Source organism: Hyperoodon ampullatus (assembly GCF_949752795.1).
Source record: "Hyperoodon ampullatus genome assembly, chromosome: 2".
NCBI classification, from domain to species: domain Eukaryota; kingdom Metazoa; phylum Chordata; class Mammalia; order Artiodactyla; family Ziphiidae; genus Hyperoodon; species Hyperoodon ampullatus.
The window spans coordinates 123,003,702-123,030,455 of NC_136915.1; the positions used below are offsets into that span (position 1 = coordinate 123,003,702).

The 26,754-nt window shown below is 44.3% G+C and overlaps 1 protein-coding gene across 1 annotated transcript; it reads left to right on the top strand.

The window, feature by feature from the left end:
• Positions 1-1,438: 1,438 nt before the first annotated feature.
• LRRC52 (leucine rich repeat containing 52) lies at positions 1,439-18,449 on the top strand (the record flags this gene model as incomplete). Its single annotated transcript, XM_079697553.1, has 2 exons — positions 1,439-2,060; positions 18,124-18,449. The coding sequence occupies 2 exons, from the start codon at positions 1,439-1,441 to the stop codon at positions 18,447-18,449; spliced, it is 948 nt and encodes a 315-aa protein (XP_079553679.1).
• Positions 18,450-26,754: the final 8,305 nt, after the last annotated feature.

The window sequence follows — 26,754 nt, forward strand, 5'->3', positions numbered from 1 at the left end:
CCCTGGGAATGCTGAGTAAGTAAACACAATCGAGCATTAGCTAACCAGCCACAAATCCACTTGAGTTTATTAATTTCTCTCTTGGCAGAGAAACAAGAAAAAGGAGCAAACCATCAGAGACATTCACGCATCATTCATTCAATAAATATTTATTACATATCTGGTGCCAGGTACTGTGCTAAGCTAAATATAGATTTCATTACTTTATTAATATTCAAGTTATGTTATCTATGAATGTTTCAAAGAATGAAATCCTATTTTCCCCAAAATAAAACTTTTAATTCCTGAGATGCTTTTTCTTTGTTTCTGCCCAATGTGCCTTCTTCCACAGAATGGGTGATACATCCTAACACTTAAGCTTCCAGACTCTCCATCCTTCCCTCCAAAAGACGCCCTCCCATTATCCCTCAAGCAGCTAATGAGTATAAACTCATACTAGAAGCACTAGTGAGGCCCTCATTATTTTAAAAATCCTAGAATATAAATGGTAAGAAATAGTTCCTATCATTGCACTCAGATTTTTTAAAAAATACATTTAGGTTTTGTTTTAAGGGGAATATTTATAGTTGCTCAAAAGGCTTTTAAATACTAGTACACATATATATTCCAAATGCAGACAGGGTTGTATGCAAACTGGGAATACAGTCGTAAGAACACCACCTTATCAGGGAATTTCCCTTTCCTCGTTTCAAAGGCTCTCCCCCCTCCTCCACCCTTTCCCATCTTCTCCCGACAACACCCCAAAAATGGCACCTATCCAAACTCAATATCTAAGGAAGAGACCCACGCTGAGAACTGACCTCAGACAGGTCACTTTTCACATCAGTAAAAAAAAAAGGGAGTTGGACTGGAGATTTCCGTGATCCCTCTATGGCCTGCGGATTAGGGGGTCCAATCTAGTCTAATCCACTGCACCTCCTTGGGGAGCTGATTCACACGCGCACACACGGTGAATCCGTGCGCTTCCCCCCACTCCCCCAGGGACAGCCGGCTTACTGAGTTAACACAAAACACCCTCACACCACCCAGAAGAAGAGTCAGGACTCTCCCTCCCTCAGCTGGGCAGTCTCCGGAGGCTGCTGACATCACAAAGGTGTCAACTGGCAACCTCATTGTCACGTGGCTCTCCCCTGGCTCCCCTTCACTTGCGAACGCAGGGAAAGAGTGAGACCTTTTAAAGCCGCCAAGCCGGCAGGCTTCCAGCAGCAGTCTGGGAGTGAGCAATCAGCAGAGCCACCAAGCCGGGCGGCAGGGCATTGGGCCTCGCGTTTCAACTTCTGTTCAGTTCTCCTGTAATGGAAAATCGCTTCGCCCAAAGCCAGTGTTACAGTTCTTTCCAGCGCCCCACCCCCCGCCCCACCACGCCCCTCGGCAGCCTCCCGATCAGAGGGACAGCGCCCGCTGGAAAGTGGAAGGAGGGTAGTCGCCGCTTCTTACTATGTCCCGTGCTTCAGGCCCTGGGCCCGGGTGGTTACTCTTTTCCTTTGGAATGGGACTGGTATCGGGGTCAAGGTGTCCAAATAATTGTCAGTGTCAAGCCCAAGAAGTGATCTGCACAGGGGCCCAGTTAACTGAATACCCCTCTGACATACCCCTGAACACCCGGAGGCTGTACCTGAATGATAACAGCATCCTTTTTTTGCCAGCGATGAATCTAGGACTCCTCAGTGACCTTGTTTACCTGGACTGTCAGAAGAACCTGATTCAGGAGGTGATGGATTATACCTTCGTCGGGGTCTTCAAACTCATCTACCTCGATCTCAGCTTCAACAATTTAACCTTGATCTCCCCATACAGTTTCTCCATGCTCAGCAACCTGGTGCAGCTGAACATTTCCAGCAACCCTCATCTGTTATCACTCAACAAGTACACCTTTGCCAACACCACCTCTTTGAGGTACCTGGACCTCAGAAATACCGGCTTGCAGACCTTGGACCATGCCGCCTTCCATAACCTCATAACACTCCAGACCCTGTATCTGAGTGGAAACCCCTGGAAATGCAACTGCTCTTTCCTGGACTTCACCATCTACTTAATAATGTCCCCTCTGAACCATCCAGGTGAGGACTTTACTGGGTGTGGGGATGAGGATGTGATGGCATAGGAGGAATTGGTTCCAGAAAAAGTGAAGTCAAAAGATAGTCAGTGTGGGAGAGATGTCTGGGTAAAGTTGATTGAAAGCGTTATTGCTCTGCAGGATCCATCCTTGGGTTGACTGGAGAGGCAGTAAGGACCAGTAGAAAAAGTTCTAGAATAGCCATCCAAATAGCTGAGTTCTGCTGCCGCACTCAGCCCTTACTACTTGGCTGCCCTTGGGGAAGTCACAAATTCTCTGTGCCTCAGTTTCCTGATCCATAAAGTAGGGACAATATTACCAAACATACAGAGTTGTCATGTCAACAGGAAATGATATGTGTGGAAATGGTAAAGTACTGTAACTGCAAAGTGACAAAGAAATACAGGGACACTGTATTCCATTGGTAAACTATTTTAATCTGTTTAAGTCAGTGACTGGCATTTTTCAGGATCTAAAAGTAAATTCAGTCATTCATAGCCAGCAGAAAATCCAGTGGTATGATATACAGAAGGGAAAGTTCAACAGAGACAGAGGAGGGGCACGTGAGTGACCTGGACATGAATGAGAGAGGGAGGAGAAGAGAAGGCATTTGATATCTTCTTTGTCATCAGATGCTAACCTCACAAGGAAGGAGAGCACGGCATGAATGGGTGGCGAATGGACCACCAGTGTCCACTGTGTCAAGCAGGGAGATTCCAATCTCACAGGCAGACTCTCAAGTCTTACCTGGTAGAGTTCCAAGCCAGTTGCTGCCACTCTATCCACTGTCTCCACCCCTCTGCCATGGTCCCTGGGGCACTCTGGTGCCTCATCCCTTCTTCTTTTCAGTGACTTTACTGTCCCATTCTCATCCTTCAATTCCCCCACTCCACCAATACCACTTTCACCCAGGGAAGTCAGAACTTCGTAGAAGTGTGAAATAACCCCTCACAGAAAGCCTGGAGGCACTGATGTAATTAAACCCTATCAGAACCAAGTCTTCTCTGCCTTCCCTGGGTGTGTGTTTTTGAAAATATTTTCATGCACCAGCTTCACAAAAGTCCTGCTGAAGTTTCCACCCTGAAGTCCTGCCCATGTGGCAATATTCTAGAAAGATTCCTGACCAAAATGACAGACTTTAAGGCGCACTAGGAGAGAAGGAGATGGGTGGTGAGAATAAGTAAAAATGTGCCCTCCTGGCTTTCCAATGCACGTGTCTTGAACTGTCTTCCAGGCAGGGGCTGGACTGTGATGAGGCAAGCAAGGCTCCCAGGATGCAGAATCGAAGGTGGCACCGAGACTGAGTGTCTCCTTAAATTTTGTGCCCGAGGCACCTGGCCCTGCTGCCAGGTACTTCAACATGAGTTAGAATAAATCAAAAGAAACAAACGTTGTCAGACCATCTTAACAGTACTAATCATAAAAGAACACAGGAGCAGTTTCTTGGGGGGCTCGCCTTGCCTCTCCAGTGATCATGCTTTCCACTTTTCTCAATGACTGGTGCTGTGCTGCTTTCTAGAAAGCTCTCTAAAAGAGGGTCAGTATTAATCATTCTCATGCATCAAATGTGATTCCCAAATGGGATTCTCCCTGTCAGTGTTCATGTAACTAGCCTGTGGACCAGCATCATCTTTTCTTGCCACCTCCCCACCATTCATACACATTTCCCTTGAGCAGAAACCACCAATTTGCCAGGAGGACCCCCTACTTAGCTGAAAAGGGTAAGTAGCTTGGCTTCTTCCCCAGTGCCTAAGCCTATCACTTCACCTCCCACCAAATCTCCCGTAATCAGAATTTTGCTTAAAACGTGTCTTCTCAGAACTTTCAAGCTAACTACTTTGGACTCCTTGACTCAATTCAATCCAGGATTGAAAAGGATTATAAACCAGGTCTGTTTCACTGAATATTTTCAAAAATGTCAGAGGCGGGTGTCTATCTTGTCAAGCTCATAAGCTCCTCATGAATAAAGAGTCTGGCTTTTGAGGCAGAAAAATCTTTCATCCACTGGCCAGTGGGAGCCCCCCACCCTGACACACACACACACACACACACATACACACACACACAATTGCTAATCTGCTCATCTCCCTCTGCTGTTTGTGGCGTAGAGGAACCCTCCCAGTTCACTTCATATAGAAATATGGTCTCATTGCTCCAGTTCACTATTATTATCTCTTAAAAACAGCAGTGAGCCCCAGCCCAGACATAGAATAATTTAGCTTTGTACGGGGCTTTGCAGCTGCTGAAGTTTTTTCACACATGCTGTTTCAGTTTCTTTACTTGAGTGTCACACCAACCCTTAAATTTTGTGCTCTAGGACTGTGGAAGAGGCTAGGATGGGTATTTTTAACCCCTATCCTATGGTTGAGAAGATAGACTGATTCACCCAAAACTACACAGCTACTAAAAGGCAAGAAAATGGTTTGAACCTCCTGATTTCACATTCAAGTCTTTTCCCATGTGGCTACTCTCTCTTAAATCCTCAAATTATGGATCAAATTGGATCCATTGATCAAATTGGATCATAACTATGATCCAATAAGTCACTTTAGTTATAAAAATATCATGTTATAAACATATGCCCACAGCACCTAAATTTTAGCTTTATTTCCTACCTGTCTACACTTGGAACTCACACTAGATCATTTTCATTGGATAATAAACCCTAGTCATCATAAACTCATTATAATATGCCTGCACTTCCCTTGCAAACCAAGGTTTCACCCCAATCTACCCGAACTCTAAAAGAATGAACCTAACCTCAGTGTTTGCTCTCCTTTGCATGTTATTCAGTCTGGTTCTCCCTTCCCATACACACACACACACACACACACACAACCACAAACATACACATGAACACACACGCAAACACATACATACATGCATATATACAAACACAAAGTTGTATCTACACAAACATACCACACATACATATATACATAATTACATACACACTCACCCACATATTACATATGCATGACACACATACACATATAAATGCACAGATACACATCAACACATGAACACACACATACACAAAAAGCTGAAAACACGCACACAATAAAATTCATTAGATGCTTCTCTTGCCCTTTAGTCAGACCTCAACATAATGGAAGATGTTTATTTCATGTGACTCTCATATGATGATTCATGTCTCTGTTAGGTGGAAATACCTTTGCTATTTACAAACACTCTAGTTGAACTCTCAACCTTTAGCCCACCTATTATACCACATTTTCTATCAAAACGGTACTCTCTGGCATGTTCTAGAATGGGGTCTGCACTTCTCTTCCCCATGTGCCCAAATTTCAGGATACAGGAAGAATTTCTATGAAATAAGCTAAATAACCTGGTTATTTATGAAGAAGAATCCAACTTAAAGATGGGTTTCGTTTTAGACCCAGGGAGATACTAAACCTCAGTATTGGGAGATTTTGCCTGCAGTGCAGTACTGAGGTCTGCATGACAGCAGAATTCCAGTATATAGACCCCTTGAAAAGCAAGGCAGTGAAGTAAGGGACTTCCATGATACCACTCAGCTCACACATTCATCCATTTAAATATTTCTTGAGTGCCTATTATGTGCCAAACAAGCGTTCATAGAGGCAGCTAGCCAAGAACCCTGGTGTTGTGCATTGAGACTCATCTGACTATGGGCCACCTGCACCTTATGTGTCCCACGGTCCAATTAGGCACAGCAGAACTAACCTCACTGGACACAGCAAGACAAAAAAGACAAGCATGTGCCTTTTGGGGTAGAACAATTACTTCGGACAGCCTCAGCTACAGGTGGTGAAGGACGGCCACCATACAGGCAGGAGAGCCCAGTGTGAAGAGCTCAGGTTCTGGAATGTATCTGTTGTGGATCATAACCCTAGCCCTGCCACTTAGTATCTGTAGGAGATAGATAATTTACTTAACCTCTCCACACTTCAATTTCTTCATCTTTCAGACAGGTCTAATAATAGGACCAACCTGTCTAGGGCTGGTGTAAGGATGAAATGAGAACATTTATAAACTGCCATTAACATTAAGCCTGGCACACCATAAACGTTCAATAAACAAATGGTTGGCAGATGTAGGAAAGATACAGGATACTAAGAGAGTAGCAAATATCAGTCAGGTGGTCCCAGGGACAAGCAGTGGACTTCAGGAAGGCTCAGCATTATTGGAGGACAGTGTACCCTGTCCAGGAGACATGACCATACAGATGCATATGGGGATATAAATAGGAGATGGGAAGGTAGGCAGCAGGTCCCAGGATTCTAATCCCTGAGAATGGGACAGAGGGAATCCTGGAGTTGAATATTGGATGAGTTATGAATACAGGAGTTCAGACCCTGGGAAATAAAACCAGAAGCTGAAATCAAGGCTTGGTCTCAGCCCAGGCCATGAGACTCAGGGCTGTGCCAGCAGCAGCAAGGTGGTTCTTCCTGAGTCACCTGAGTCTGGAACTGAAGTTCTACCTTAAACACAAACCCCACTTCCAGAAACAGGTGTGAACATGCAGACATCTTTCAAGGGATGAGGGCAAGGAGGTCAGTTCAACTATGGGGCAGACATGGCCTTGGGAGAAGGAAGTCACCTACATGGTGTAATTTTGTGATCTGAAGAGTAATGAGTAGTCTTTTTGCCCCAGTCTCTCCCCATCCACTGCCTACCATTGGGCTAAAATTAGCCATTAGAGATTCATCCTTCTGGGTCCCTAAAAGTGCCCCAATCTTGAAAAAGACTGTGAACAAATATGTAAGTTCCAGGGCAGAATAATACAGGTGCCCCTAAGCTTTTATCAACTTTCATATCAGAGGGAAGAGTGAGTTCTTGGGAAATGCAATTAGCTAAGATTAACTCTGCAGCAGTGGGGGAACCTTGAAGGAAACCAAGATCCAGGAAAGAAATGGAGAGGTGTTAAAACAAAAGAAATGAGGGCAATAATATGTCCTTCCCCTATGTCACACCTTGGCTAAGTTCACCCCCCACAGAGGGGCTGTAGAGGAGGCTGAATGTTTTATTCACCGTATTTCATCACAAGGTTACAGCAGATAGGAACCTCAAAACTTTCCCATATTGACAAGAGATTTGGCACTATTATCAAAAGTCTTCCTCAGAGGAAACCCTCCAATGATATACTCACCAGATGCACTGAAAACTGCCCAGTCCTCAAAGAGTTTATGTATTCACTTTCCAAACACAAAAATCATAGCAGAAATGGAGGTGAGTTGAAATGTGCTGGTTGCCTGGATGCTCTGATCAATACAGAGTTAAAACAGGTCCACAGATTCCATTTCCTTTTTGGCTCAGGTCAGAAAATAGGAGAACTAATTCCTGGCTGGAACTGTAATTTTCCAGTCATTAATGCTGCTTGAAGGTGAGAGTAGAAATTGAGCTCTTCCCAGGAGAGAGCTCCCCAGCAGGACAGGGTTGAATGCCTCTGAAGATGCTCTCAAAAACTCACGTAGCTCTAAGCTCCTGGACAGAAAAGGCCTGGCTTCCTACATCCCCTCCACCCTCAAAGTCTGGTCCAGCACTGTCCAACAGAAGCTTCTGCAGCAGTAGAAATGGTCTAAACCTGTACTGTCCAATACACTACCCACTAGCCACATGTGGCTGTTGAGCTCTTGAAATTGGACTAGTGGAACTGAGGAACTGAATTTTTAATTTTACATCATTTCAATTCATTTAAATAGCCACATGTATGGCTAGTGGCCACCATATTGGTGGGTGAAGCCTTTAATATAGGAAGCTTAAGCTGGAACTTTAGAATCTAGCCACCTCCCAGGTAAGTGGCTATAGAGCCCAGCCCAGTGTGGAGATCTTCTGGCACCCAAGTTCAATATTTTCTCCCATGCCATGATATTTCCTTACTATCAGGCACATCACATTCTATTCAACTCTGAAACATTTATTGTATGTTTATTACATGCCCAACATTGTATTTATGTTGCTGGGGTGCTTTATCACAGGGAAAGAAGTCATAATTCCTGTCTTTAATAAGGCAAATCTAGGGATACAAGAGAGAGAAAATGTAGTTGAAAGCCAGGAAGCCTGATCCCAGTCATGCCAGTGTGTGATTTGGGGCAAGTCATTTTTCCCTCTGAGTCTCATTTGTCTCTGAAATAAGGGAATAGGATTAAATACTCTATAAATCCCTTCTAGTTGGCAGCTTATGGACCTAATTAGAAAGATAAGATGCACTTAGATGAAGGAAGAGGAGAGCAGTGGTCAGCAGACAGGGTCCCAGATGAGCAAGTGCACAATGAGTCCGTGTCGAGGTGCAGGTGTTCCTAGAGATGAGGGCAGTGGTCACACAATTATGAAGTGCAACCTCTAACTCCTGCACTCTCCTGCCTCCTGTCTTAAGCAATGGCCTTGAACAATGCCTGTCCTTGAACAATGCCTCCACCTCCCAGGCACTCAGTGCCCTGGACTTTCCTTCCAGACCTGGGCTGCTCCACCAGTGGTTCTCAAACTGTAATGAGCACAAGAGCCCAGGCTCCATATCCAGAGGTGATGACTCAGTGAGATTTTGGGGGAGGTGCTCCTTAGGCCACATTTTGAGAAACCCTAGGACAATGGTCTGGGTTCTAGTTCTATGGTGGCTGCTCCAACTGGTGAATAAATTGATTTGCACTAAGATGTTAGTAGCTAATAATGTTTTGATATGTCTCCCTCAAGGGGCATTTGCAATGTAACAGGGAACAACCAGAAACAGTGAGAATTCAGAAAATCACAGGCTACTAGGGTAGATGTGGAGGTAGTCTCAGGACAGAGGGTCCATCTGTGTCAACCCTTAAATTATAGTCCTTAGGCAGGACTGCTTAGTCCGATGGTGGGGCCCACAATTCAAAAAGAGGAGTCCGGGCAGGAGTGCTGCCGAGGCAGGGGGACAAAGTCACTCGGGGACATCTGCAGGGAGCAGATGGGTTGGGTCATGTGCTGTTTCAAGTACAAGTCATTCTGAGGGCATTTTGAACAGGGAACATCTCAGTTTCATTCTGAGGCTATTTCATCCTGTATTCAAGGCTGCTCTCATAGTATAATGGCCCCATTTCAATCCACCAAGTACAAAATCATCTACAACTGCGCCAAAACTTAGATTTCCAGAATGAATTCAAGTCCTCACACCCTTCCACTATTAATGCTAACCCATCTCCTCCATCAGGGAAATTGCAATAAAGACCAGACACCAAAAAAGGGAACAGGTGGGCAGCAGTCATTGCCAAGGCTGTCAGCTGCTCCGCTAGCACATCTCTCCCACCTTCTCACGAACACCCTGGCCTTGTGGCTCCCTCCTCCTGAGAGCCAGAGGAGCAGCCTCATGAGGACAATGAGGGGGCTGAGAGGGGTGAGACTGGGTCAGTGATCCCTAAATCATCCAGAAAATTCGAGAAGCGATGGGGATGGCAAGCATGTGCAGTTTGGGAAGGACCTCTAACTCAGCCCTGTTGGAATCCCTGAGGGTGGGTGATCTAAAGTTCCCTCAAGCTCAGAAATGCCAGACCTCTATGCATGGCCCCTCTGATCACCCAACACCACTCAGGCCCCTAGAAGGAGGCAGTGCAAGGCCAGCCAAAGCAGCCAACCTCAGTTTCTTCATCTCTAGAGAGGAAGAATTCCCCAAGCTGTAAGGAATCCAGCAAAGCGTGGATGCAGCTAGAAAGAGAAGTGGGGGTCCGGCCATCTAGGGCCTTTGTTTATAGTTTTTCTAGAGAGCATGCAATGTATCCTGAGAAGTTTTGGCAGGCAGGTAAGATGGATACAGGGCTAGGAGGCTTGTATGGGCATTCAGACAAGAGAGGATGGCAGCCTATGGCAACAGTGTGGATGAAGAGGTACAGACAGGTCAGAAGGAACTGTTTAGAAGGTAGAAGCAACAGGACTTGGGACTGAACTAGACCCTCCCAGAGTTCCCTGTGCTCCCTTTGTGACTCTTAACAAAATTAACAGATTTGTATTAATTTAACATTTGTCTTCCCTGATAGACAGGAAGGTCGGTAAGAGCAAAGAGCAGGTCTGAATCTTCAGAAAGATTCAGACACAGAGAAAATGCTCAAGAAATATTTGAGTGAATAAAAAATCAATGAGACATCGAAAATAAAGGAAAGGAAAAAAATCAAGTATTGGCTTGGACAGCTATGGGGGCTCCACTGAGAGGAGGGGTAGTGAGGGGGTTAGGGGAGAAGCCAAGTCCCATCTTGACCGTGTTGAGTGGGAGGTCTTTGTGAGCCAGGAGGCATTTGGATATTCTGACCTGAAATTCAGAATGGAGAATAAAATATATGTTTGGAAATCATCAGCTCACTGGTGATCATCAAAACCAAACAAAGGATGAGATCAGCCAGGGAAAGAGTTTAGAATGAGAGGGTAGCAGGGCAAGGACAGAAACTTTGGGGAATGCCAACATATTGAAGCATCAAGTAAGAAGAGCAGAGAACTTAATAAAGTGAAGGGACCAGCAATGGAAATATGGTGCAGGGTGGTGTGGTCTTTCTAGACAGAGGGAAGAACAAGTGCAAAGGCCCTGGGGTGGAATGAGCTCAATGTAGCAGAAGGTGGGTATGGCTGAAGCGGAGGGAAGCCAAGGCAAGAAATGAGGTAAAAATCAGAGGCCAGATCTTATAGGACCAACAGGCCATGGAGAGGCTTTTGACTTTATTCTAAATGTGGCAGGAAGTCATGAAAGGGTTTTGAGCAGGAAGTGACACGATCTATGGTTTAGATGGTGGTTCCCACTGCTAAATGGAGAGAGACTGTGGAAAGTGGGGACACAAGTTAAGAGGCTGTCACAGTTCAGGTGAAGGAAAGACTGTGGCTTGGCCCAGGGTAATGGTTCAGAAGATAAGAAGAGGTAAGAATTGGGATATATTTTGAAGGTAGGACTAACAGGATTGTCTCATGGCTTAAATTATGGGATGTGAGAGAGGAAACAGGAAGGGCTCCCAAGTTTCTGCCTGGGTGACTGGTGAACGGTGCTGCCTTCCACCACTGAACTTTTCTAAATTGCCTATTATCCATGCGGATAATAACTGTCCACTATCTGGATTTTTCTGAGAGGATGAGTTATTATTCAGCAGGTCCTAGGCCAAACTGAGAGCAAACTAGGGTTTGCCATTAGCTTCCAGGAACTGCCTGGTACCATCCCCCAGGCCTGTCATGTAGCTGGCTCCCCTCCTCCATTAAAACCTGCTCAAGAAAGGCAGTAGCAGGGGTTCCCCAGGGAAGGGCTTAAGTCATTGGCTTCTTTTTCAGAGGACTTTACACTTTAAGCCTTCTTGTATCAGTGGAATGAAAGGTTCTATCTCCTGCTGGCAGAATTTTGGGTACTGACAAGCACATGAGAAGTATTATGAGGAAAAGGGGTCTTTCTACCTCTAAATCTTGCCCATATACAACCACTTATACAAAAAAACCAGTCCTGTAGCCTAAAGCACCCTTAAAGCACAAGAATAATCAGGTTGAACTTGCTGGATTTCAAGGTTGTTCCTGTAATGTTCCAAGAGTCTATGAATCAGGTTTAACCTTTACCAAAATATGAACTCTTTATCCAAGGGAAAAAATTGTATCAGATAAGAACTGTACTGCCCAAGCCCAAATCATCCAAAGCCAAGGATGCTTCAGACCGGGAGTCAGCACACACTTTCTATGAAAGGGCAAATAATAAATATTTTAAGCTTTGTGGGTCTTTGTTGCCACTATTCACTCTGTCATTTGTAACATGAAAGCAGCCATAGAATATACATGAATGAATGAGCATGGCTGTGTTCCAATAAAACTTTATTTACAAAAACAGGCTGCAGGATGGATTTGGCCCACAGGTTGTAATTTGCTGAAGCCTGGCTCATGCCATCAAGGGAAGACAGCTGGGTGATGAGGAAAAAGAGCTCTAGGGAGGCAAAGGTAGGAGCAAATGGAGGACTGGAAATGCTCAGAGGACCATGCATGAGGGTCTAAGAAGGGAGCCTTGTTGGCCAGTTGGCTTTGGTGGTGCTGGGCTGCTATATGGTCCAGTCTAGGTTTCCCTCTAGGGAGTCTTCTCCTCTGGGCCACCCATAGTACAGCAGAATATGATAGTGATCCCTTCAAATACCATCAGAAACCAGTTCTAAACAGCAAGGCCAAAAATATGAGTTTAAGAACTGCTGTATGAGATTAAACCAATAATCCACCCATTCTCTATGCATTCAATAGACATTTATCAAACCTCTATTGTGTACCAGGCACTAGGGCTACAAAGGTGAACAAATAGGGTCTCTGCTCTCAAACAATAATTGGGAAATAATAATAACTACCTTTTGCCATCATGCTGGCATCCCTTGCATCCTCAGCCCCTTCCCCATCTGCACTTACCCTCATTTCCTTCTCTGCAGTCTCAGAGGACACTTCAAGGCTTACCCCTCCATTTGAACAGAACAGTCATCTGTTCCTGCCTCCTCCAGGACTTCACACCCCTTAGCTCACTGAATCCTTCCCCAGACTCTCGCAAGGTAAGCAGGGATTGGTATTAGCCTAGTGTAGAGTAGTCCAAGGTGGCAAGAGGTTAGCTGACCCACCTATAGTCTTCTATCTCCCCAGGTTCCCTTTCCTCCAGCCGAGCATTATGTCAATGACATTGACCCCAAGAGGCATTAATAACAAACAATATTTAATTCACTCAACAAATATACTTTGAGCTCTAGTATGTGTTAAGCACTATTCTAGATGTTGAGGACACAGCAGTGAAAACAAATCCATGTCTTCATGGAGTTCATAATCTAGTGGGTGGAGGCAGACAAATGAATAGGTAGTTGACAAATACATAATTTAGCTGGAGAAAAAAATACTGAACATCTAATGATGTTCAGGCAAGCTAGGGCCTAAGGAGGAGAAATGAGGGAATTAGGCCTTTCTCTAGGCTCCAGGTGGAAGTTTCATGACAAAGTGCTTAAGCTGTTAGAAACTGGTATTTGCTCTCCAAGTTGCAGTGTAATTGAGAGAGAAGTCTCCAAATTCTATCCTCTCACTCTACGTGGCCACCACATGGAGGCTGGCCTCCTCCACTCAGCCCAGACAGTTCCTAAGCAAGACTGCCCAGGGAGCTCAGAGCAGCCTGCTCCTCTGGAGAGCTAAGCAGACCCCAGAACTGTGGTCACTTCTGCAGACCAAGAAAAGGAGCAGTTCCTCTTAAAACCACCAGGTTCAAGCTGGTTTTCTGAAGGAAGACTTTCTGGGCTCCTGCATTAACAGGTGTGGTTCTGGGCCCCAGAAACTCTTGCTCCTCCATGCATTCGATTTTGGCAGACAGGTTTTCCACCTGTGAGCAACGTGCCACATGTGGAACTAAATAAGGGGGTAGTTTATGTTTCCTTAGGAACTATTTGCAGGAAGAATTTAAACATTAATGATACCTGTAATTGTACCTGGGCACTTTAACTGGGGCAAATGTCCTGCACCCATGAAGTAGAGCTGAGGAAGTGATAAGATGGGGCTTAGTCACATGTTTGTAATGTGAATGAAAGCCCTGGGATTGTGCAGCACACAGAACACACAGCAGTACCTGATAGCCTTTTCTCAGAGGCAAGGAGATCAAGAAAGGCAGAGACAGAATAATTGATGAACAATTTTTTTCATTCTGTAGCCTGGGAATAATTAAAACTACTTAGTGGGGGGCTCAGGAGTAGAGTTTAATTTTATGAAGCACCTTATATGGTGTCTAGCACATATCAGACACTCCAGGATGAGTAGATAGGTCTATAAACTCTCAAGTCATCATACTAGACTAGGAAAAGAATGCATGACTAACAAGCTAAAGAAGAGGAAATGAAATAATAAAATAGAAGGAACATAGTCAAGGGATGGGATCATTTAAAAAGTAGGACAAATGGAAAACAAATAGTTAACCCAAATATACCAGTCTAACATTAAACATTAATGATTAAAATACAAAGTTTGCTAGATTGATGAAAAACAAAACCCAACTACATCCTGCTTACTAAATATACCTTAAGTATAGAAACATAGAAAGATCAAAAGTAAAAGGATGGGAAAAGCTACACAATGCAAACACTAACCAAAAGAAATTTGGTACAGCCATACTAATGTAATCAAACAGAGTACACTTTAAGGTACAAAGCATTACTACAGATAATAAGTGATATTGATCAATGAGAAAAGGGTAAATCTACCAAGAAGAGATAACTTTATATGCATCTAATAACATAGCTTCAAAATATGTAAAGCAAAACTTGACAGAATTATACAGAGAAGTAGACAACTGCATAATCATAACTGGTGACTTTAACATACTTCCCCTGTAACTAATAGACAACTAACAATCTAATAGTAACTGAGACAATAGTTTTGAAAAGTCAATAAAGTCAATAAAAAGTCAAAGAATATAAAAAGTCGATAAAGATATAAATAAAAATAAATAAAGGGCTTCCCTGGTGGCGCAGTGGTTGGGAATCCGCCTGCCGATGCAGGGGACGCGGATTCGTGCCCCGGTCCAGAAAGATCCCACATGCCGCGGAGCGGCTGGGCCCGTGAGTCATGGCCACTGAGCCTGCGCGTCCAGAGCCTGTGCTCCGCAATGGGAGAGGCCACAACAGTGAGAGGCCCGCATACCGCAAATAAATAAATAAATAAATAAACAAATAAAGATACAGAAGATCTGTGTAAAACCACACCCTAATCAACATACAATGTACTCAACAAAGACAGAATACATTTTTTTCAGTGCACATGCAAAAACTACTAAAATCGACTTTATGTCCAGCCATAAAGCAAATTCTCGATAAATCTCAAAGGACTGAAATCATAAAGACTATATCTCTGACCACAGTAGAACTGAACTAGAACTCAATAATAAAAACATTACTAGAAAATCCCCAAATACTTAAAAATTAAGTAATTCATTCAGTGAATGATAGCTCTTATTATCAAGAACAGTAATGATCAGACATGGATTATGTCATCAAGAGCTAAAAATGTCTCTAGTAGGAGAGAAAAGATGTACCCCTTTTCTAGCAAATAACCACCAAGCAACATAGAATGTGATAGGTCCAATAAGAATGATACTAGGAAATGCTATAGAAGAGCTCGGAGTGGGAACAATCACATGACTGCCCTCTGACGTGGTTTGGGAAGGGTTATTGGGGGTAGATGCATTTACACTAGACCTTGAAGGATAGGAAGGACTTGATCACGCAAAAATTAGAGGAAGAGATATTTGATGCAAAAAGAGCAGTGTAACAAAGCTAACTACAGATAAGGGGGATATGTAATCAAGGAATAAAGACAGTTTAATTTGACAAGGGCAGTGTACTGGGAGAACTCAGAAGTAAGGTGGGAAAGGTAGGAGGGGGCAGATCCTGAGGGCTCTGAACACCAGGCCAGTTGATCTGGATGTTATTCTGAGCCCCACAGGGGAGTCAGAGGAGGGTTTTGATCCAGATTGTGCCTGGCAAGAGCCTAGCTTGCAGAAGGGGAAATCTGGCAGGAGTGTGTGAAATGGTCCAGAGCTGGGAAACTGGGAATGGGTGGAGACAGACCTGCTAAGAGTTGAGAGCTCACACCTTGGCGGTGACAGGCAATGAGGGGGGGAGAGTGAATACAGCAGTAGAAAAACCCTCCCCACAGATCCACCCACATCCCTCACTTAAAAGCAGCCTAACAATGCATTAATATCACTGCCTAATTGCTCCTTTCAAGGTAATGCTCCAAAATGGAGAAATATGCGTTTAATGTTTAGTCTCATCTCTGCCACCCAAGCCCCAATTTAAAAGCCTAATCTTTTTAAAAATAGAATGAGATAAACTGCCGTAGGCACACTCCAGACCCTCAGAATCCCATGTTCTCCTTTCTCAAATACATCTTTCTTTGTATATTCCCATGTGGTGTCTTTGGCAGCTTGGGCAGGTGACTTAAGCCCTCTCTTGCTAGAATTCCTGAAGATGGCAGGAGCTTCCCCTGCTCCTCACCAGCCCCACACTCTTGGGCCTCCTGGGCAAAACCCCAGAGGTCCTGGAACCAGGCTGACTAGAGACAAGTCTTGAGGTGTAATTGTGTTCCTGTCCCTTTACAGCACCCTGAGATGGAGGCCCAAGACCCCTTTCCCTCTCCCATGGGCCAGGATTGCCCTGAGGGCCACTGTCTCACACTCATTCTAGAGAGGGGTTTCTTCCTCTCCTTTCCTCTGTAATCTTTGTAACCAGTGGATGTAGCAGCCCCCATGCTGGCTTCCTCCTCATATGTCTACAGCCTCCTCCATCAGGGAGCCCTCACAGCATCACAGACTTCAGGCCATCTTCCTGAAAGTAACAGATGACTTCACTATAGGTGCACTGACCCAGAACCAGGGTGCAGGGAATAGTGTCCAGCTTGGAGAGGACTTAGCACTCAGCCTGGACAGCTCTCTCTAGCCACCCAAAGCCAGCTGCCTCCTACCCAGTCAGCTCACTTCTGTATTCCTTTCCCTAATTCTCCTGCTTCTAGCTCCAGTCCAAGCCTGATTTCCCTCACGTCCTTGGTCACCAAGGATATCAGTGTCTTCACATAGTCTGGAGTTTCTACCCTGATCTAGGTGAAGCTTCTCCCCACACTTGCCTCTCTCTGTATCTCCCACTTCTGCAAAAAAAGCTCAGATAGCTCAGTCTGGGTTTTCTCTGTCTCCTGTCCCCTGCCTGGAACCTGCAGGTTATCCAAAACCTTCAAGTTAGGAAACCTTCCTGAGTCTCAGTTTCCTTATGTGTAAAACAAGGATGATAGTGTGTGTCAACGTTGCTGTAAGAATTAAACGAGATAGCATTTGTATATCACTTAGCATGTAGACAGAACTTGGTAAATATTAGCTGCTATTATGATTTGGATCATAGTTGTCTCAAGCCCTGGTCTCAACCCTGAATGTGAGCTCATTTATCTAATGCTCATTTATATTCACCTGGACACCACTCACAGGCACCTCAGCATCAACACAGAGGAGTATATGGAGCTAGAAAAATGCAAGGCTGATGACAGAGCTCTGAGTCATCTGTGCATCTATTGTGCACAGTGTATTGTGTGCACTATTGTGTACAATAGCTTGCCTTCTCACCTGCGGCAGTTAAATCCTCCTAACTACCCTGAGAATAGGTAGTGTTCTTTGTAAGATGAGGCAATGGTATTCAGAGACAGAGTCAGACATCCTGCTGAAGTTTACCAAATTAGTAAGTAACAATGGGTTTGAACCCTAGTCTGTCTGGCTCCAGAGCCCACTTTGCCTTCTCTTATATACTGAAGTCTGCAGTGCTTGGTGTGGAAAGGTGCTCAGAGAAGAAGCCAGGCAGCTGAGTCAGTGGCTAAAAAGGACTGAAAACTCATGTAGATCATATGATCATCCAATGATACCAACATCACCACCGAGAAACGGAACTGCTTCTGGTATTAGCTGTCTCTTTTCCCTGAGCTCCGCCTTGATTTCTCCAGGTTGGGGGCAGGTGGGGCTGAGGGTGAGGCATAGAGAGCACACAGTAGGCATGTCCAGAGAATTTTGTCCCTCCTAAGTGGTGTGCGGTGACATTGGGTGGCCTTAGTGATCCCTGGCTGGGCTCAGGAACAGGACAAGGGAAAAGGACAAGGTGGAGGGGGAAGGAGGGGGTCAATAAGAGGAAGGGGAGACAGAGATGATGAACACTGGTGGAGTTCTGTGGAGTGTCAACACTCCATGGCAATTTTGCTTAAGTTTCCAACCTCCCAGCTCCTGCTGTGGTCTCTCGTTCCTTGAGGAGCCTTAAAAAGCAAAGCCCATTTTCAGGAGGTGAATCTAAACACAGCTAAGCCTAGGGCAAAAAGCAGTCCAAGAGCAGTCTCAAACCTTAATGTGCTCAGAGATCACCTGGGGATCTTGTTAAGATTCAGATTCTGATTCAGAAGGCCTTGGGGTGGTGCCTGAGATTCTGCATTTCTAACGGGGTCCATGTGATGCCGATATCGCTGGCCCGCAGACCACACTTTGAGTAGCGAGAGTCCAGACAGCCTCTCCAAGTCCCTGGTGGCCTCAGGACCCTGGGAGTTCTGCTGTTTCAGCACTCTGCCTGCTGTGTGTTTCCTCTTAGATGAACAAAATGCCACGTGCCTGGAGCCCACAGAACTGGCAGGGTGGCCCATCACGAAGGTGGGGAACCCGCTCCGGTACATGTGCGTCACGCACCTGGACCACCAAGACTACATCTTCCTGCTGCTCATCGGCTTCTGCATCTTCTCCGCGGGCACCGTGGCCGCCTGGCTGACGGGCGTGTGCGCCGTGCTCTACCAGAATGCCCACCGCAGATCGAGCGAGGATGAGGCAGAGGACGAGCTCGGGCAGAGGGTGGAAGTCAGCAGGAGGATTTTTCAAAGCAGGGTGGACTCTGGCCAGGACGGGTTTCCTCAGCTGATTTAGTTGCCAGGCGCTGCTGTCTGATAGACCTTTCCCAGGCTCCCTGCTTTCCGTCTTGCCCTCCCCTTCCCACTCCTCAGAGCTGTCTTAGAGATTGAAGCCTATTAGTAAAATAAATAAAACATTTGGTGGCCATTTCACAGGTTGGTCATTTCCTGTTCAACCAACCCAGGGATAATTCCTTGATCTCAGAAGGATGGCATAGAACAAAGTCTAGAGAAGCTGTTGGGGGCACCTAAATGCTGAGGAAGGCCACCCCGAAAGCGGGCCAACTTGTGTTTGATGAGCACCTACTATGCTATGCCCCTAAACTAAGTGCTGGAGGGAGGGATGTGACAAATACAAGATTTGAGATCCGTCCTCAAAGAGCAACCATTTAGGGCAGGGCTGGGGGGGCAGTCAAGATTAAAATGATTCAAATGGCGAAAAATACAAGGACTAACATGAATGGAATATGTCTATGGGCTGTCTTCACACTTCACCTCCTAATTATCACAACAATCCTACTTTACAGTGGCACTATTTTACTCAAATGGTAAGCAGTACAGCCTCCCAAAGTCCACATTCTTTCCTTTAAACAAAGCTGCCTTTCAAAGAAATGTTTAGCAACATAACCAAAGGTTTGTCATGTCAGCCTTGGACAAAACGAAGGAGAGAGGCACACAGAGCCGGCCACCACTTACTGAGGCCTTACCAAATGCCCAGCATCCTACCACGTTTCAGAAGCATTTTCTCATGGGGTTAATCCTCACAACAACCAGGTAAGGAGGTCATTGTTTCCTCATTTTTCTGATGCTCAGAGAGACCAAGTAACCAGCTCAAGATCACACAGATGATAAGATGCAGAACAATTGCTGTACCTCAGGCTGCCTGACCCCAAAGCCCATGCTCTATGCACTGTGACCTCCTGTCTCTGATAAAGCAGAATAGCTAAGTATGTACCCATATGGTCCTGCTCTCAGGAGTGCTTAGAAGAAGGGAAAGAAAGCAGAAGGCAGAGGTGGTTCAACCCAAAGACCCATTCCAAGTTTTCCCTTTCTCTCTACCCAGATCAAATCATGCTCACGTTCAAGACTAGATCAAAGGCCCGCCCATGGAGCTGGCTGTCCCTAAACCCCCAACCAGACCTGCCTTTACCTCTGCACTTCCACTGTGAATTGCACATTATTCCCCCAAATTTGTCTGGTGTTATGGTTAAAAGCATGGGCTCACAAATAGGATTCCTACCCCTGGTTTTGTCCTTACACCTGTGTGAACTTGGGCTTCCTACTTGTCATGACCTTGAAGACAGAGACTGCCTGTTATTCTCCATGGCCACAGCACATGCCTTACACAAAGTAGGGGCTCAATAAATGTTTATTATTGCATTCTATTTAAATCCCAGCTCACCAATCATTCTTATTCTGTTATCCCGATTGTGAGGGGTGACCATGGACAAGTTATTTAACTTCTCTGTGTCTCAGTTTCTTCATCTGTAAATGGCACTCATTATAGTGCTTACATCGCAGAGGGATATTGTGGAACTAAAATGAATACCAATTATAATAATATATCCTGGATAATTTTAGACTTACAGAAAAGTTACAAAGAGAGAACAGAGAATTTCCATATAGGCTTCACCCAGTTTCCCCTAAAGTTAGCTCATATTACAGTTATCTCACAGTACATCCGTCGCAACTAAAAAAGTAACATTGGAATATTACTATTAACTAAATTTCAGACTTTATTTGGATTTCACCAGTTATTCCCCAATGTCCTTTTTCTGTTCCAGGATCCAATCGAGGTTACCACATTTGCATTTAGGATATTCTTTAAAATAACAATATATCTAACATTTATTGGACATTTCTGTATGTCAAGCATAGTTCTGAGTGTTTCTATATATATTGACTCATTTAACTGTCAAAATAACCCTGTGCGGTGGATATTATCATTATTATTACCCCCATTAGATAAGGAAATTAGGGCTTAAGTAACTAGCTCAACATTACACAATAAGACCAGAAGTCAAACCAGCTCTGTCTGACTGTTTCCCCCAAACCACTAGTCAATAGTAGCTCTCAAGAATTTAAACTACCAAGATAGTCTTGGCAGAAGATATCTGAATTGCAGCTTTGCACAATAGTTTCTCCCCTAAGAGGCCCTGGATCTTTCCACACACACAAAAAAAAAATGGACTCAGCATCTTCTCTGACTGGCCCTGAAGAGACTGCAGTGAATGGGCAGAATCAAGATGCTTGGGGATCTTACAGTCCAGTTTGGTTGAGACATAAGTAAACATGTGATTTCAGGCCAGAGTGGTAAGTGAAGGGTAGGCCTCGGGGTTCAAAGGGACACAAGGGAAGGATACCTAACCCAGAAAGTAGTAGGGAGTCTTGAAAGGCTTCCCTGAGGAAGAGACATCTAAGCTGAGACTTGAAGGTTGAGTTGAGATGAGCCAGGCAAAGTGGCAAAGAATATATGTGGGCTAGGGGGACATTCTAAGTAACAAGAACTACACATGTAAATGCCCAGAAGTGGGAAAGAGCCTGACATGTCATTATAGCTAGAATATAGAGTGGAAAGAGAGGAAGACAGGAGAGATCATGTAAGAGAGAGACCCAAGGCCAGACTCTGAAGTCCTTACGCATACCTTGTGTTACTCAGGGTTATGATAGGTTCTGCTGCAGTAACAGATAAACCCTAAAGTTTCCTTGGCTTAACACAACAAAGACAATTTTCAGTCATGTAAAGTCTGATGTGGGAAGAGCAGCCCTCCTCCATGCTGCAGCTACAGCCTCTAGAACACGAGCCTCAGGTCCACTGCAGAAGAGAGAAGAGATGTAATAGGCATGTAACTCTTACCTTCCCGGGCCTGGAAATGACATGTCACTTTCCCTCACACTTTGCATGTTCCCAACCTCATGGCAGTCTGTGTGCCAGAAAAGCAAAATGTGATGGTAGACAAAACACTGCATCTAGCCTACCGTGATAAGGAATTTGAAGTGTCCCCTGGGGACCCCAAGGTCCACTCGAGAGTTTTTAGCATGAGAATCACACGGTCTAATTTGTGCTTAGAAAGCTCACTCTGGCTGTAAGGTCTTCACCTTAGGTGAAGGGAGGGAGGTATGACGGCAAACAAGGAAACTAGCATATTGCAATTTTCCAGGGGAGACAGAGGGTGATGGAGCAAGGGCCATGGCACTGGGACCAGAGAGAAGCAGATGAATGTCAGTTATGTCAGAGGTAGAGTTGACAGAATTCTGTGAGTGACTGGACAGGGGAGGTAGGGAAAGAATGGATGGGCGGAGGATACAGAGAAAGTAGAAGGAGTTAAGGAGGGTGCCCAAACTTCTGATTTGGACAGCCAGGGGCCTGGTAGCACCAGTCACCCAGGCAGAGAGAACCATCGTGGTGTACTGGATGTAAAAACTGGCCAAACAATAAAACATGAGGCGCGGGACAGGGCGTGAGTGGAAGGCGTGGGGGGAGGTGGGGAGACAGAAGGTTAAATCATTATTCTCTTCAGTGGAAAGTCAATAGACAGTGCCTAAAATTGAAAAGTCAGATAGAAGCAATATAAGCATATTCTTTAGAGATACCAAAAAAAATCAGTCAAAAGAGTTTCAAGTGTCTGCCTCTGGGGAAGGAAAAGCATGGGGGAAAAGAATGGAAGATTGCTGTTTTTCATAACAAATTTTGTAGAACTACAATTCTTTAAATAAACTATGTGCTTCTGTATTTGATTTAATTTTTTTTAAAGAAAAGTCTGGCTTGTCTAGGGTGTTGCTACCTTCAAATGTGTCTTTAACCACCTTTTTTATACAGAGGGTATCCACATGATTTCAAAGGGCAACGTGCCTGCAAAGGGAATGTTCCTACTCCCTGCCAGATTTCTTCATTCACACTGTGCCCCTGAGCTTGAGTCCCAGAAAAACCAGAGAAGGCTTTCTAGAGGAGACCATGTTTAGCCTAGATCTTGAAAAGTCATAGGATTTCATGGAGGAAGGGACACTTCAGATGGATGGTAAGAGTGAAAGCATGGAAGTATGACAGAGATGTGTTGGAGGAATGATTGTAGTTCTGTTTGGCAGCCTGAATGACAAATTGAAGTGACTCTAGGATGGAAACAGAAGATCAGTCAGGTAGCTAATGAAACTGATTTTCACAAAATCTGGCCCATGGGCCACCTGTATCAGGGTTCTAAGGATCCCTCAGTGCTTCTAAATCCTCAGGAGAGGGTGAGACAGTAGTCTGCATTATAATATGTTCTCTCAGTGAATCTTATACATACTAAAATTTGAGAAACACTGGTCAAGCACGAGGAGATAAAGTCCTGAAGTAGTGACCATGTGAATGGGAAGAAGGAAATGGTCACTAGACCTAGGACCTCATAGAATGTCAGGGCCTCTTGGGTCCAGAGTTGATCTCGGCCATCAGGTCAGGGTAAGTGGTCCTCCTGCCTGCAAAGAAATGCAGATGCTGGGGAACCAGCAACACCTAACAGCTCCTGCCCGCCACCTACTGCCATTCCTGCCTCACTAAAAGGATGCCCACTTCACATGATATGATAGGAGAAGTAGTAACTTCCAGTTTCAGCTTTTCCATTACACGTGTGATCTTAAAGCTGTCTCTCCATTGCTTGGGTCTTAGTTTCTCCAGATGTAAAATGAGGTGGTTAGACTAGATTACCTCAAAGCCCACTTCAAATCTAACCTTCTGAAAACAACTATGGATAATATCCAGAATATACAAGGAACTCCTGAAAATCAAAAAGATAAATAACAAGAACCCCAATAAAAATATTGACCGAGAATACGAATGAGCAACTTATAAAAGAAGAAACCCCAAAAAACTAACTAGCATATAAAGAGGTGCTCACACTCATTAGTATTCAGAGAAATGCAAATTAAAACAATAGATGTTACTTTACACTTATTAGATTGGCAAAAAATTTGTAAACTGGATCATGTCACATGTTGGCAGGGATGTGCACTGCTGAAGGAAGTAGAGATGGGTACAGCCAGCCGGGAGAGCAATCAGGCACCACTTAAGTCAGATTGAGTGTGTGCCTACCCTACCACCCAGCAAGTCCACTCACTCCTGGGTAGATCTCCTGCAGAAATGATCACACAGCCTATAATGGAGCACACATGAAGACATCCACTGCAATGTTATGTGTAGTGGCAGAGAGTTGGAAAAGTGACTAGGTAAAATGTATAGAGTGCTATCGAACAGTTATAAGCAACTAACTAGATGTACATATAGCAAGATGGGCAGATCTCAAAAACACAATACTGAGTGAACAAAGAGAGAAACATAATGAGAAACCTCTGTGATTCTCAAAATCTAAAGTCCTTACACTGTCCTACAAAGCCCCACATGATCTGCCTCCCCTGTCTCCATCACTCCATTTACCTCACTGACATCATCTTCTACCAGTGTCCCCACTACTCACTCTGACCCAGCCTCACTGGCTGCCCTGCTGTTAATACACGCCAGGCACTGAGACTGCAACAGAGTCTTTGCACTGGCTGTTCCTCTGCCTGGAATTACAAGCCCTCAAAATCCCCTCCACACACACACACACACACACACACACACACACACACACACACACACACACAGAGTCCCCCTTGTCCTGCTCTATTTTTACATGAGACAATAATGAAATGTAATAATAAGTAAATTTTATAATCGTCTGAAAGGTAATGAGTATTGTCCCACATTTACTACTAGAAGGTGAGCTCTGTGAGGGAAGGAACTTTTGCCTGTTTTGTTCCCTGATGTCTCTCAAGGCCTAGAACAAAGCCTATCATAAAAGGGGCCTTTATAAACTTTGGTCGACTAAATAAATGAATGGTGAGTGGGAATGAGAGTAAAGAGTATTAAATGAAAAAGAGAGGCACCTAGCACAGGGAAATGATGATGAGGCTCAATTTATTGAAGGATATGAGTAATTTAACTTTGTGTGCCCAAGGTTTACAAAGGGGGGTGACAGGCGAGCAATGTCTCATCACCCTTGCCACCCCCCACCCCAGCCCATCTGTTGGAGTTCCTTTTCCTGCCAGGTCATTGTGGAATGAGCAGGAAAAGTCCTGGCTGTGGGAAGAACCCTCTGCTTTGTCTACACAGCTGCTGTCTCTGAGATTTCAAGGCTGCAGCAGGGCTGAGGGCACCTCCTGGCATTCACGACTCCACCCAGCATCTCACACTCCTCAAACACAGGACCTACCCGAGGAGGAGAGGACTGGGCTCCACACAGAACAACACCTAATATTGTTAGAGTGACGTCCAACTCACAGAAGCTTTCCACAACTTTGAAGGAAATTACTGTCCCATTGGATGGATAAGAAAACTAACATTTAAAAAGGTTAGCAGTTGGTCAGAATGGCCATCATCAAAAAGTCTACAAGTAATAAATGCTGGAGAGGGTGTAGAGAAAAGGGAACCCTCCTACAGTGTTGGTGGGGATGTAGATTGGTGCAGCCACTATGGAGAACAATATGGAAGTTCCTTAAGAAACTAAAAACAGAGCTACCATATGATCCTGCAATCCCACTACTGGGCATATATCAGGAGAAAACTGTAATTTGAAAAGATACATGCACCCCAATGTTCATTGCAGCGCTATTTACAATAGCCAGGACATGGAAGCAACCTAAATGTCTATCAACAGAGGAATGGATAAAGAAGATGTGGTACATATATACATTACTCAGCCACAAAAAATAATTAAATAATGCCATTTGCAGCAATATTGATGGACCTAGAGGTTATCATACTAAGTGAAGTAAGCCAGATAGAGAAAGACAAATATCATATGATATCACATAAACGTGGAATCTAAAAAAAAAAAGAAAAGAAAAAGATACAAATGAACTTTTTTACAAAATGGAAAGGAAAGAGACTCACAGACATAGAAAACAAATTTATGGTTACCTAAGGGGAAAGGGAGGAGGAAGAGACAAATTAAGAAGTTGGGATTCAAACATAGACACCACTATATATAAAATAGGTAACCAACAAGGACCTACTGTATAGCACAGGGAACCATACTCAATATTTTGTAATAACTATACAGGAGAAGAATCTGAAAAAGAATACACACACACACACACACACACTCACACACATAACTGAATCACTGTGCTGTACACCTAAAACTAACACAATATTGTAAATCAAACTTATGGATTTGATACAGGCTATGTAAAAGTTAATGTTAGAGAATAAGGCCAAACAAATCATCTCCTACTATTAAGACTTTAAAGGGATTATCCATTCCTTGCAAGCAGCCAGATGGCGGACACTGTATACTAGCTATCATCAGCTCTGGCAATAATAGTTCTGGTACTTTTGGGGGTTAAAGGAGGAACCACCAGGAATATGGGGCAACCTAAAGGCAATGCTAAGTGCAGTCAGATTAAGAAAGGGGGCAGGCTGGTTGGTTTCTTAAGCAGGCCAATTATTTAAGCCAAGAGATTAACGTTTAAGAACAATACAGTCTGGTGTATGACTTGGGGTCTTCTTGAATATCACTCCCTGGACTCATTTAAGTGACACTGGCCTCATTCCCAAAAAGCAAAGTGGATCAGAACTGGCTTAATCCTTTGATCTGGTCTCCCTCAGAAGTAGTCCATGGCTTGCAGCTCTTTATCTCCAGTGAACTTGGCACCATGCAATGCACATGGCAGGAGCTCCATAAAGCTCCCTGAGCTGCAGACTCACTGAAGCCCACACGGCACAACTTTACATTGAAGCACTGAAACCCTGCAACTCTCCTTCTAAGAAGCCTCTTAGGGATTACCAGCTTCCAGTAAAAATCGATTTAGGCTGATCTTGTCTTAACCCCTCAATCCCACCCAGCAAACAACAAGTAAAAAGAAATTCACCATAATGATCAGTGTTACCTACATAGTGAGATATTTCCTTGTAAACTGCATGAACCCTGAACACATTATAATCTCTGTCATTCTCATTTTCCCTCAAGTTAAAGTGGGGATTAAACTCCGTTTGCGGTTCTAAAACTGAGAGATTCTTTACATAAAGGACCTACACCCCAAATCACAAACACAGAAATTTAGAGGTGTAAGAGATATTGGAGCTCTTGTCCACACCTTTATTTTTATTAATGAAAAATTGAAGCCCTTTAGGCTTCACCTCTTTAAGGTGAAATGACTAGTTTAAGGTCACACAACTGGTAGGTATCAAGTAACATTAGTCTCTGAGTCGCATCTGAAAGGCAAGCTTCCTGTACATTGGTGCTAAGATGGTTCATTTTCTCCCTGAAATTCCTTAGAAAAAGTTCATTTTTCTAAGGACTACA